The sequence below is a fragment of the Mya arenaria genome, chromosome 13 (assembly GCF_026914265.1).
Source record: "Mya arenaria isolate MELC-2E11 chromosome 13, ASM2691426v1".
Classification (NCBI taxonomy): domain Eukaryota; kingdom Metazoa; phylum Mollusca; class Bivalvia; order Myida; family Myidae; genus Mya; species Mya arenaria.
The window spans coordinates 36,363,055-36,378,171 of record NC_069134.1 but is presented as its reverse complement, the minus strand read 5'-3'; the positions used below and the strand labels follow the sequence as shown (position 1 = coordinate 36,378,171).

General features: G+C 33.4%; 1 protein-coding gene across 6 annotated transcripts in view; it reads right to left on the bottom strand.

The window, feature by feature from the left end:
• LOC128213707 (protein patched homolog 2-like) overlaps window positions 1-10,008 on the bottom strand; it is a 40,266-nt gene extending 30,258 nt beyond the window's left edge. For 3 of the 6 annotated variants that reach the window (XM_052919728.1, XM_052919729.1, XM_052919724.1), the window contains exons 1-2: window positions 8,131-8,534; window positions 6,058-6,284 (exon numbers count right to left, since the gene is read on the bottom strand). In XM_052919728.1, coding sequence (XP_052775688.1) covers window positions 6,058-6,266 — 209 coding nt within the window. In that variant the 5' untranslated portion in view covers window positions 6,267-6,284; window positions 8,131-8,534. Of the gene's footprint in view, window positions 1-6,057; window positions 6,285-7,841; window positions 7,964-8,130; window positions 8,535-9,871 lie in introns of those variants that run through there. The other 3 variants (XM_052919726.1, XM_052919725.1, XM_052919727.1) reach the window with 3 other exon arrangements.
• Window positions 10,009-15,117: the final 5,109 nt, after the last annotated feature.

The following is a 15,117-nucleotide window of genomic DNA, read 5'->3' as shown; positions in this document are numbered from 1 at the left end:
GAAAACAGATTTAAGTTCAGATTTTGTATAAAATGTGTTATAATCGTCTTATCTTCTCAACTTTTTTTCAATGAAAAGTAATTAAAGAAAACCGTTCTGCAACATTTCATTTGACAGCGGTTACAAATAAGGTCTTATAAAGTTGAATTCCATTTATCCAAAACGCATGTATGATGAATGAACACTAATAAGCGGTTTATATAATTACAAATTATTACATTCAGAATATTCCCAAACGTAACATGCACTTTTTTTAAACAAATGCTTCCATTTATGGTTTTTTATATCTGCACCCATTTTAGTCGTAGACTGGGCTACGCATTTAAGACTGGTGCGTATAAGCTAAAAAAAATTTTTTTATATAATTTATGCATCTGACTTATGAAACATTAAATTTCAATGCGATGAATTTTGAATTATTGTTAAGCAATAATGTTATTCCGCGAATTCCCCGCTCACTCCTTGCATGGAGTATATTTATTTCCAAAATGTTATGATAAATTAAAGTATAGTAGCATTTATAATTGTTATATACAAAACATTTATATTCAGTAAGTATCTTTCAGACATCGTCTAAATCCTTGATGTTATGTATATTTCGATATGTTCTAGAGCTCTATGTTTATACCAGAGATCAATGCATATACCAGAGTTCTAAGTATATATAAGAGATGCATAGACCAAAGCTCTTAACATATACCAAAGCTCCATGCATATGTCAAAGCTCTAGGCATATACCAGAGTTGTGTGCATAAACCAGAGCTCTATCCATAATTACCAGAGCAGTATACATATACAAGACCTCTATGCATATACCCGCTCTATGCGTGTAACATATTTATATGCATATAGAAGACCTCTATGCAAACACTAGAGCTCTAGGCATATACCCGCTCTATGCGTGTAACATATCTATATGCATATAGAAGACCTCTATGCAAACACTAAAGCTCTATGTATATACCCGCTCTATGCATGTAACATATCTATATGCATATATAAAACCTCTATGCAAACACTAGAGCTCTAGGCATATACCAGAGTTGTATGCATAAAACAGAGCTCTATCCATAATTACCAGAGCTTTATACATATACAAAACCTCTATACATATACCCGAGCTCTATGCATATATCCGACCTATATTCATATACCAGAGCTCTATGCATATATCCGAGCTCTATGCAAATACCCGAGCTCTATGCATATACCAGAGCTCTATGCATATACCAGAGCTCTATGCATATACCCGAGCTCGCTCTATGCATATATCCGAGCTCTATGCATATACCAGAATTGCATGCATATGTAAAACCCCTATGCATAGAAAAGAGCTCTAGGCATATATCAGAGCTCTATGCATATACCCGACTTCTATGCATATACCCGAGCTATATGCATATACCCGAGCTATATGCATACACCCGAGCTCTATGCATATACCCGAGCTCTATGCATATACCAGAGCTCTATGCATATACCAGAGCTCTATGCATATATCCGAGCTCTATGCATATACCAGAATTGCATGCATATGTAAAACCCCTATGCATAGAAAAGAGTTCTAGGCATATATCAGAGCTCTATGCATATACCCGACCTCTATGCATAAACCAGAGCTATATGCATATACCCGAGCTATATGCATACACCCGAGCTCTATGGATATACCCGAGCTCTATGCATATACCAGAGCTCTATGCATATACCAGAATTACATGCATATGTAAAACCCCTATGCATAGACCAGAGCTCAGCCTGTATGCAAGAGCTCTATGCATATTCCCGATCTATATGCAGATACCAGAGCTGTATGCCGATACCATAGCTGTACGCATATACCAGAGCTCCATGCATATTCCCGATCTCTATGCAGATACCAGAGCTGTATGCGGAGACCAAAGCTGTACACATATACCAAAGCTCTATGCATATACTAGAGCTCTATGCATATACCATAGCTCTATGCATATACCGGAGCTCTATGAATATACCAGATTTACATGCATATGCAAAACCCCTATGCATATATACTAGAGCTCAAAATTTGCACAAGACATCTATGAATATTCCCGATCTCTATGCGGAGACCAAAGCTGTTTGCATATACCAGGGCTCTATGCATATACCAGAGCTCTAGGCATATACCAGAGTTGTATGCAGATACCCGAGTTCTTAGCATATACCAGATCTGTATGTATATGCCAGAGCTCTATGCATATACAAGAGCTGTGTGCATTTACCAGAGTTGTATGTATATACCAGAGCTCAAAGAATATACCAGAGTTGCATGTATATACCAAAGCTCTTATCATATACAAGAGCTGTGTGCATTTACCAGAGTTGTATGTATATACCAGAGCTCCAAGCATATACAAGAGTTGTATGTATATACCAACGAGCTAGACATATACCAGACTTCTAGGCATAAACCAGCGCTCTAGGCATATACCAGAGTTGTATGTATATATCAGAGCTCCAAGCATATACCAGAGTTGTGTGTATATCCCAGAGCTGTAAGCATATACCAGAGTTGTATGTATATATCAGAGCTCCAAGCATATACCAGAGTTGTGTGTATATATCAGAGCTTCAAGCATATACCAGAGTTGTATGTATATATCAGAGCTCCAAGCATATACCAGAGTTGTATGTATATACCAAAGCTCCAAGCATATACCAGAGTTGTGTGTATATATCAGAGCTTCAAGCATATACCAGAGTTGTATGTATATATCAGAGCTCCAAGCATATACCAGAGTTGTATGTATATATCAGAGCTCCAAGCATATACCAGAGTTGTATGTATATATCAGAGCTTCAAGCATATACCAGAGTGGTATGTATATATCAGAGCTCCAAGCATATACCAGAGTTGTATGTATATACCAAAGCTCTTATCATATACAAGAGTTGTATGTATATACCAACGAGCTAGACATATACCAGACTTCTAGGCATAAACCAGCGCTCTAGGCATATACCAGAGTTTTATGTATATATCAGAGCTCCAAGCATATACCAGAGTTGTGTGTATATCCCAGAGCTGTAAGCATATACCAGAGTTGTGTGTATATCCCAGAGCTGTAAGCATATACCAGAGTTGTGTGTATATCCCAGAGCTGTAAGCATATACCAGAGTTGTGTGTATATCCCAGAGCTGTAAGCATATACCAGAGTTGTGTGTATATCCCAGAGCTGTAAGCATATACCAGAGTTGTGTGTATATCCCAGAGCTGTAAGCATATACCAAAGCTCTAAGTAGGTGATATAATATCTTTTGTGAAAAAAGAGAATAGTTTTGTCCTAAATTTAAACACTAGTAAAATATCCGTAAACTTGTCCAGACAAATACACAATCCTTTCTAATGATTTTTGATTCAACAGAGATCCGTTAATTACGGCGATTATACATTCATTATAATACATGTAAACTATGAATACAACATTATTATTGTACGCATTTATACATGGTAGGTCCCTCATTATTCATTTATTTAAAAGAATATTATAACTGATACATCAAGTTAATGGCCTGTATCAACGTAAAGCTTGTAAATATTCAAACAGCTGCACCACTTAGATTTATGGACAAATTATTTTGAAACACTAATTGCATGTCTTTATAACCGTTATTTTTTGTTATATATCGGAGCAATTTTTAAATTAAAAATTTCGCTTAAACTATCTTAAAGGGACTAGACACCAGATGATAAAATAAAAAGAAGAAAAATTGTCAAAATCATGCATTAAATTGACATCGTTGTGTGCAACGCATTGAGTCTTACTAACTGACGTATCATCTCGCTTACGACTCATGCATCTTTCACAGTTTTTGCGCATTTTACCAATTCGAAATTTACTGGGATTGTCTACTATGTAAATCCCAGGAAGTTTAAAAATAGCGTCGATATATTTATCTGTACTCATAAACATATTATATGATTTTAACTGGGAAACCATTATGCACTATTTTTAAACGGGGAAATTCAGACGAGACAGCAACATGATTGTTGCGTTTATTTTTTTACAATGATGTAAAATGATGTAAATATCGGCCTACTACTAACTCGCATTGACAATGCTAGGCTGGTTTTGAGAAAACACTGTATTTCCCGATTTGTGTTCTGGTGTCTAGTCCCTTAAAAGCACACTGCAATAGCTATATCTTGTCATGTGAATGAGATGAAGAAAACTACTAACAATTTATAATAGTTGTTACTTTTATTTGTGCAAATAGCTGCTTCACTTCACAAAGCTGTTTGATTCAAGCGTTGAGGTGTTCAGATGGCAATTTTCTCCCGTTTTTAACTAAATGCATGAATAATACAGCTTCTTTTATGCTTCAAGTTGTGAACAAAGCTCAATTTTAGCCAACGATTTTATGATAACAAACAATGTATGCAAACCATATGGAGTTTTAAACAATGTTTGAATTCGTTATCGAAGCAAGGAAGACAGTTTTTTAACACAATGTACAATGGAATTTCGAAACTCATTTGAGGAAAAATTATTTTATTTAAGTCAAGTCAAGTCAAGTTAGAGTTTAATAAGCAAAATCGCTTAGAACACTGCAAATACACAAATTTGACGGCATAAGTAACAACAAAATAGAGAGAAATATAAATTTGAAATAAATATGAGATAATTTCAACATTTTATCTTAAGGAGAAAAGTATGAACTTCAACAAATACGTGAAATACATTTAAACGTGTTAATTACGTAAGCTAAGCATTTCTTTCACTTTCATCTGTAGTAAATGATACCTAAGTAGCAATATTACTCAATTTTGTATCATTATTACAGGACATCAAGTTGTTAAATTTGGCCATTTAAAGTTAATAGTAAGTGATTATCCTTGGGATTCAGTTGGCAGGCGTGGCGCATCCAAGCGACTGCTAATCGTTTAGAATTCCAAAAATAATAATATGCCTTTATACTAGCCACTGCCCATGTGTGATTTTCTAAATAGCTCACTCCATTCGGAACTCCTTGGCTTCTTTTCATCGGAAAACAACTTCGGATGTAAATGGACGGTTTACAATTTCAGAAATCTTAACATTTACATACGCTGCAAGTAGATCGCGTAGTAATTTCAAATTAGCAGTTAAACTTTATGACTACTCTTTGGAAACATAATCATTTATGCAATAATTCACTTCAATGGCAATCCATTTGGACTGAATGATATACAATACACATTTAAAAAAAACTACAATTCACATCAATATATTATTTAAAAATGTTACAAACTGCTTCTACTGAAATACCGGCATACATCAGAGTTTGTGTTCGATGAAAAATGGCCGAGGAGTTCCGAATGAGCTCACTCAATAAAAATCAATAAATTACAACATGGGAATTCGGCGGTTGTTTTTCTCTACAAAATGGAAATTTTGTGGTTGCAACCGCTTCATTAAGTTTTACATGTTTTATTGAATTGTTTAATTACAGACAGATACTGCCATATACGCAAATACGTTAAAAACGCTGGTGTGGCGTAAACTTCTCATAGTAACCGCCTCTCACCCATAACGTCATAGGTTCGATCTACTAGCGGATCCAGGGGGGGGGGGGGCGCATCCGGCGTACGCCCCTCCCCCTTAATTCGTCAAACTTTCCTTTTTATTTCAATGTAGGAGAAAAAAAAAGTAATAAAATATGCCCAAAACACCATTTTCGGACTAGAAATTGTTAAAAAGTAATAATTGGAGAGTACTCCAAAACCCCACTGACAACACAATAAACTAAATAGATTTCGGTTCTGAGGGAGGGGCGCAAGTCCAAAGGTTACGCCCCTGAGATACACCCCCTTTAACATCTCCCCACTAAATAATTGTTCTCGTTGCCTCTCAAATACCAGCCAGTAAGTAGAATATAACCAGATTATTATTATATTATATATGTGTATATATATATATATATATATATTTCAAGTTATAAGCTAACGTTACAATAAGGCTTAATTAATGAGTAGAAATCAAAACCATTCGACGCCAAGTCCAGTATAAAAGCAACGTTCAACGGCAAATGTCTTGTTGCATATAAGCCCATACCTGTAAAATGCATTTTCCAGTCCAGCCACAATTGCTGTGCTGAGTTTTCCTAAGCACGTCGAACATTTTCCCCGGGGTGGCGTCTCCGTCCCCAACCCACTCCTCCCACCCTCGGACTCGTCCTTTGGGTCCAATGCCAGAGTGGGCGTGTCTTCATTGGCCAGCTTGACTCTGACGCTGCCATTCGGATGATCTTTGTTCCCAACCATTTATTTACAGTCAGCTATCTGAAATAATGATGAATGCATTATTAATTTTCAGTTAATTGAATGTCAACGAATTGCATGTAGATCGAGTTAACCTGGTGATATTTTCTACTGATGTCCAGAATAACAAAATCCCACTTTTCAATATGATGATATCATACCGAGGAAACAGGTTGTTTGTTGTTGACTTATTATGCCAGAAATTATTCTTTTTGTGATTTCGATAATTTCGATTTAGTATGGTTTTATTTGATATTGCAGATGTAGGTCTATGTTCGAGAACTGCATTCCTTTTGATTTATTGAACTGTGTTTAAAATTAGGGGCTATCCATACGTGTAAGAGCTCCGGTTAACAAAACTGCTTACAAAACACTTTACGGGTATAGATTTGTACATTTGAGACTCTTCAGTCTTTTCTATGAAAACAGTGCATGTCAAGCCCATGTCGAAATGGCTCCCAAGTTGTTGACTTTCTATCCAGTAGGGACGATAATCACGATTTAAGTACATCAAAAGAGTCATTGTCATAACATAACATAACATAACATAACATAACATAACATAACATAACATAACATAACATAACATAACATAACATAACATAACATAACATAACATAACATTAACATAACATAACATAACATAACATAACATAACATAACATAACATAATTCATAACAAAACCATAATTCATAACATAACATAACATAATTAACAACATATCATAACATAATTAACAACATATCATAACATAAATCATAACATATCATAACCTTATTCATAACATATCATAACATAATTCATTACAAATCATAACATAATTCATAACAATACCATAATTCATAACATATCATAACATAATTCATAACAATACCATAATTCATAATATCATAACATAATTCATAACAGTACCATAATTCATAACATATCATAACATAATTCATAACAATACCATAATTCATAACATATCATAACATAATTCATAACAATACCATAATTCATATCATATCATAACATAATTCATAACAATACCATAATTCATAACATATCATAACATAATTCATAACAATACCATAATTCATAACATATCATAACATAATTCATGAATTAGATATCATAACATAATTCATAACATATCATAACCTTATTCATAACATATCATAACATAATTCATTACATATCATAACATAATTCATAAAATATCATAACATAATTCATAACATATCATAACATAATTCATAAAATATCATAACATAATTCATAACATATCATAACATAATTCATAAAATATCATACCATAATTCATAACATATCATAACATAATTCATAACATATCATAACATAATTCATAACAATACCATAATTCATAACATAACATAACATAACATAATTCATAACATATCATAACACAATTCATAACAATACCATAATTCATAACATAACATAACATAACATAACATAACATAACATAACATAACATAACATAACATAACATAACATAACATAACATAACATAACAAAACAGAACATAACAAAACAGAACAGAACATAACATAACATAACATAACATAACATACCATATAGCGCACTCAAAAATGTATACGAATAATGTATATTTTCCATGTCTCAGAAAGTACATTGTTAGAAGTTAAATACTAACCTAACACGTATACCATACATCCACTCTTAAACATGAAAGTGATCAATTGAACGTACAGTATATAGTATGTTTATAGTTATTCGATAGTACATGATTAGTCATATTCAGTGTTCAGTGTATTTTAGATGAATTAGTAATTACCAATACGCAACACATAAATTGACCTTTAATCACTGATATTTAAGTCAATTAATTTCAATACTTACTTGAAATTGTATGAAATAAAATAGATCCTCTTTATGACACTTTGAAAAATTATCTTTTTTTAAACCAAAATCGTTCAATAATATCCGAAAAAATAATTACGAAAAAGCCGACCATGTACGCTTAATATCATTGATTCGAATGGAATTGAAATAGAAATGTCAGTTGAATGTTGAGTTTGTTTACAGAACTGTCCCTTACACCGTATTTGTAAATAGTTCCGTTCACAATATTGATTGTGTCTATGTACAATTGTATTAATTATATAGAAAGAGACACACGCTATTTGAACAACGGTCGCGCGTATTATTCAGAACACTGGAATGCACAATAAACGATAAAACATTCAAAATATCCTATAAAGACTCGGTCTGCAGTTTATCGTTTTGTATGATGAATGAGTAACAGCTTAATAAGAAATGCACTCTCTAGTTTGAATGTCATTATTACATTGAAGAAATGTTACATTTTGTATTAAAGCAGCTTTCTCGCCAGTAAATGTTCAAGTACGTATCCATTCAATTTTCATTCAGTGGTTAACCGTACACTTAGATTTCAAATGATAATGTTGATAACTTACGGTAAGAATAAGCAACTGAAACCTTATTTTCTTAAAGTGACACTCTCATTCAAAAATAATACATACACATGTATAACAAACATAAATTTTTAATGATTAACCTTAAACTACTTACTAAACAATGTATTTATAAAACATATTAACTACTGATAACAAGATTGTAATCGTGAATTTAATAACGGAAAGCGCTAAAATTGATTGGTGAGTGTTAAAATATTTACTGTGATCTACTATCGTCTCATAAGGTAGAAATATCGTGTTTTCTGCACATTTAACTCATTATCCTTCATAAGAACCATTGTTTTCGACATTTATTTATCTTTTTAGTATATAAAAATAATTGTATTAATTGTGGTAAATCTTATTTGGGAGTAAGAGTGCATCTTTAACAAGTGGTTTGCCTGACTATTTCCTTTAATGTAAAACCATAATTGTTTAACGTAAAACGTTTTCCTCAAAATTCAACACTGCCTAATTGCTTAAACGAACTATAAATAATAATTTTCTCATTTTCTTTTCAAGATCAGTTCGATACCAAAGTAATGGATACATCGCTTTAAAGCTGCACTCTCACAGATTGAACGTTTTGACAACCTTTATTATTTTATGTTTGTCTTGGAACGAGCCAATTTATACGAAAATGCATGTAAACCATTCATATAAGATTGCTGACAAAAACACATATTTCTTCTATTTAAGTTCTAAAATTGGTGTTTTATGCATTTTCCGTAAACCGATAGTAACGCTTTAAGCCATAAAACATTAGGTTTCGAACTGAAGTATGAAAAGTTGCGATCTTAAATTTTGTCAGCAGTCTTTTATCACGGGTTTGCAGATATTTACGCAAAAATATGCTCATTCCAAGACAAAAAATAAAAAAAGTTGTAAAAACGGTAAATCTGTGATAGTGCAGCTTTAACACTAGGGAATGGCTAAAGTCATCCAGTTCAAAATGGGTCCGTCCTTTACATCTTTTTGCTTTGTAAAAGCCGCAAGCGTATAGTATAAAAGATGACCGCAAAAATATCATAGCATCTCATCCAATATATACAAACCGCTTAACATCTGAGTATAATTTATTCAAATGAACGTATTTCTTATTGATCGCTCGAGTAGAAATTATTGCTGCGCACTTTTCTACTCAATAGCACAGTGGTACTTACTACAAATTTAAATTCCTCACTCAAGATGTTTGCTATGATTCACTGACATTTAAATGCTTCTTGCTTTTATTTCCGTGTTTAAGTGCACAAGTTTACACTTTGTTTTTGGTAGGAGTGACACCGGTTGCATTTAAGCCTAAACAAAGTTGTTTAAAAACATCCTTCACAAGTCAGTATTATATGACGAAACTAACATTGGTCATTAAGTACATTTACTATGTCTATTTTTAGTTCAATACTCTTTAAATTGACTTTGTAATAAGCTAATTATTTGACAAGAAATTTCTCTATACGTAATTATAAATACAAATTTGAAGTTATGATAGCTAATTATTTCTAGCTTAAACGATTCTGACTATCATAATTTAAGTTCAAGTTGTTAAATATCATTCAATCAAAGTGAACAATTAAGTTTACTAAACTGTATATTGCAGGGACGGCTCCAGGATTTGGGGTTAGAGTGGGCGCGATTACAGGGGCGCGACAGTTAACACGACCCCCCCCCCCCCCCGCGATACACATACCTACCCAAATGGATTAAATGCGGTAGGGGTGAGTTCAAGTCTAGAAGGTGCATTCTGGTGCATTCTTTTCATATTTGTTCCCCGATTATGACATAAAAATGTTCACTTGGAACAAATAAAGGAGGGTGCACGCCCCGCCCCTTAACCGCTAGTATCATTGCTAGGATCTGAAATGAAATCGAAAATGTTCTTATCACCTGACAGATGCGTTATTCATATCTTACGTTTGATTCTTCTGGATATAATATTAAAGAATACTGTCGCTATTTGAAATACGAACTAAACGGTCTGTTTGATGTAGTTTATCATGTAATTACGCGAACCAGTCTGTCGCGGGAACATGCACTGATGAACATGCACATTAAAATCCTTGAAAGTTTCAATTTCACCGCAAAACCACAAAAGAACGTTAGAAATAATTAGAGTTTATGTGTCTTTATTGTTCTCACTGTTTGATAAATGTACTGAATATGAGTACCTTAAAGCTACTCTATACATTTTTAAAACGAATTTAGAGGGTTTTTTGGGAAGAAAAAGTTAAATTCCAAAGGATCCTTTTAAGGAAATGAAATTTCAAAATCAAACGTTTTAATCTTTAAAATTCTTTAAAATTTTAATATCGAACACAACTATTGACTATTTTAGTGAAATTTACAATCAATCATCCGTTTCAATATTTGATATTGTGTATAGGTGGTATTTGTCATAATTATATTCAAATAGTTCATGTGTGTAACGTATATGTTAATATTACTACTCTACAGTCGAGCACCGTTGGCTCGAACTCCCAGGATTCGGCGAAAATACCACCAGCCTCAGAAAACTCGAGCCAAGCGGGAATGCCTACCTTCAGTATAGAGAAATCGGTACATGGCATCTAGTTCGAGTCAAGCGAGTTCGAGCCAACGGTGTTCGACTGTGTATTGATAATTGTTTACTGTATTGTTTTAATTCGTGTTTCATGATGCTATATGTGTGTACTGTGTATTTAATGATTTGCACACATATTATTTACCGCATATTTCTTCAATCTTTGTCGCATATATATTTAATGCCGTATCCTGGTTTACTTTCTAGTGGTAAGAGAAATATCGGTACATTCTCAATAACTTTCTTTGTGTCCAAGGGAACCTTTCATGTCATGAAGTAATTCGGAGCTCCTTGGCCATTTTATACGAAAACAACCTCGGATGTATGCCGGTTCAGCAGTAGAAGAAGTTCGTAAAATTTTGAATTATACTATTAATTAAATGTAGTGTTTTAGCATGTATTCGTAGATTAAGTTTAAATTGATTACCAGTGAAGTGTATTATTGCAAACATAATTAATATTCCCTAGAGTTAAGTCATTAAGTTTAACCGCTGAATTAAAATCACTACGTGATCTATTGCAGCGTAGTTAAAGTGTACCGATTTCGAACATTGTAAACCGTCCCTATACCTCCGAGGTTGTTTTCGTAGATAATGGCCGAGGAGATCCAATTGTGGAAGAATTTAAACATTTGAATTATTGTATATATACGTATCATACCATAATGCACCTTTTTATACTAAAAATAGCAAAAATGTTTAGGGGGGATCACAAACTGTCATAAGACGTTCAAGCCTATTTTTCGACTGTATGATGTCTGAATTTACCTTGTATTTCTGTGAAATGATCAGATATGAACTGAATGTATTTAAAATTTGCATTGGTCATTGTAAAATGAAACTAGAAATCTCATTGGCCATTGTAAAGATTGTAAAGTGAAACTAGAAATCTCATTGGTCATTGTAAAGATTGTAAAGTGAAACCAGAAATCCCATTGGCCATTGTAAAGATTATAAAGTGTAACCAGAAATTCCATTGGCTATTGTAAAGATTATAAAGTGTAACCAGAAATCACATTGGCCATTGTAGAAAACAGTTGAATTAAATAAAGAAGTATCGATTTAGTATCGAAAACGACCCCTTTTCGCGAAAGATTTTTCCAGAAAAGTAAGACCACTGGCTAATGAACTTCAAATGACTGTGCTTTCACAATTATGTTAAAACGTTAATTCTTGGTCAGGCAATTAAATTGTTATATCATTTGAAAGGGTTTCTTATAAGTCAAGTAAATGATCGGCCTATTTCTCGTAACTTCTTAAGCTTAACAGTCTTAAGTAGCTTATTTCGATTAGCCAAAATACATACTTAAATGGAATTTAGATGAACGAAAATTGGTTTATTGTGATTATCATGAAGATAATTCCTATCTTAAGTATTAAAACGCTTAAAGAAGTAAATATTATGCAAAATATTGAGAAACAAAAATAGCGAGCTTATCTTTAGTCTGATATAAGGATCTTAAGATGTTTCGAGAAATTGAGGCCAAGACTACCTTAAACATAAAGTTGTATTATTTATATTTCAACTGAAATCCGACGTGAAATGCCATACTTTGCAATACGTCAAACCAAGAAAAACGTGCTTATAATATTAAATGGATCGAAATTACCGACTAAAGTTTTCTTCTGATTATAGTTTTCAATTCCATCATAGCCACCACATTAAACACCCCTCAGCACTCTACGGATTAAATCTAAGAAATTAATAAGTGCAAAACCATTGCAGCGTATAAACATCATATTTATAGGAGTGGGGAAAAGTTAGCAAGACGCCCTTTTTGAAAAATGCTATATCATTAAATGTAGATGATATTTTATGGTATTTTAAATCAGACGTCGACCTTTTTACACCCATGCACGGCCAAAACCTTTACATAGTGGGTTTTGAATGCCTGATTTTATTTATTAAAATACTAGTGAGCGCATTTCTACTATTGATTAAAGGGTGGTTTGCGTAAAACTCACAATTTGACGTTTAAACCCAGAATTACCATGCAGATATTTATAAGCATACTCATCCATCATAGGTTTGATAATGATAAATCTAGCGCACTGTTGCTCCAGGATTTAACATTTGAGGAGTAGCTCATCGGGGTGGCTGCTGGGGGGGGGGGTATTATCGTTTGCTTATGATGTGCTTATTCTCCTCAAGTGCTTCGCCGGTATAAACTTAAAATTGGGACATTCAGGTGTATTTCATGACTCATTGTCACAACGACAAATGTTAAATATATCTGGAATGAGGGCAAGAATCAGGTAGAACTATTGATCTGCCTACATGTGCCTGTAGGCTTTTGAAAAAAAAAGACATTTTATGTTCTGCCATATGGACGGGTTTAAACTCTCGCCATAACATCGCATATGCCATTGCGAGGTGTAATTATATATGAAGGTTTTTCAACAAAACAGATAATATTATAGACTTTGAAATATAACACAATCTTCTTCTCATTTGACACAGACTTCCTAGAACCACAATAAATTCAATTGTTTTAATTTACCAAAAATTAAGAATAAATATTTATATCTATAAATACTGTGTTGAATTTGAAAGGAAGGTGCAGAAAACACAGCATTTCTATGTTATGACACGATATTTAATGACTGTAAATCTTTTAGGACCCACCAGTCATTTAATATTTGTGCGGTTTGGGCGATTGAATACACGGTTACAATCTTGTTATCAGTAATTAATATTTTCCATATAATGCATTTATGGAAAATATTAATTACTGATAACAAGATTGTAACCGTGTATTTTAGTAATATCACTCAAAATTTATTTTTGTTATACATGTGTATGTATTAATTTTAAATACGAGGGCCACTTAAAGAAATCTTCTTAATATTAACTAAATGTGCTTAGAATTAAGTACATGTGCGCTGATTCAACGCAACCATTACAGACACGGTAGAAAAATAGTTTCCAAATCAATACTAGGATCGTCGTCGGCAATCTCGGTATTTCTTCCGGTACACTTCATAAATAACGAAGCATAGCGAATTAGTGTATCGGGGTTATCCGACGATGTACTGGAAGTGTAAGTGTTGATGTATCAAATGGACTAGACACCAGATGATACCATTGCAAGAAAAAAAGAAAATTGTGAAACACTTACATAAAATTAATATCGTTGTGTTCAACGCATAGATTCTTATTTTCTGCTGTATCACATCGCTAACGACACATTTATCTTCCACAGTTTCTGCGTATATTTCCAAATCGCAATTTACTGGGTTTGTCTATCACGTAAACTCCAGTAAATTTAAAAATAGCGTCCGTATATGTATCTGAACTAATCACATGACTCTCACATGCGTGACATGTTTAATATACATACACACTGTTAACTGGGAAGCCATTATGCGCTATTTTTAACGGATAAACTCAGCTGAGACTGCGACGAAATTTTCTTTTAAGTATTTAAAATGATGTATTATCGGTCTCATACTAGCTAGTATTGATAACTCCAGGCTTGTTTTAAGAAAACTCTGTATTTGTTGATTATCGGACCATCTGGTGTCAAGTCCCTTTAAAGTTCTGTTGAAATACATGTATAAGCAAAACCGTCACGGGAAGAATGAGCATGTGGCATTGAAATGTTGTTGTTGTTTTTAGTAAGGAAACTAAAATGGTATTTGATGTGGTTATGATATAATAGCAAAGTAATTCACTTTAGGTCGAAACCCTCCCGAGTCGTATCATCAAACGAGGTTACCCTTGTGTTAATTTCCGTGTGAACGAGTGCATTTCGATCCTCACCACTAGATCATATCGAGGGCTTAACGCAAGGCTGTTGTAACGCCCAGTAATTCTGTATTGAGTAATAATCGTCTAACACTAAGCCCTGGC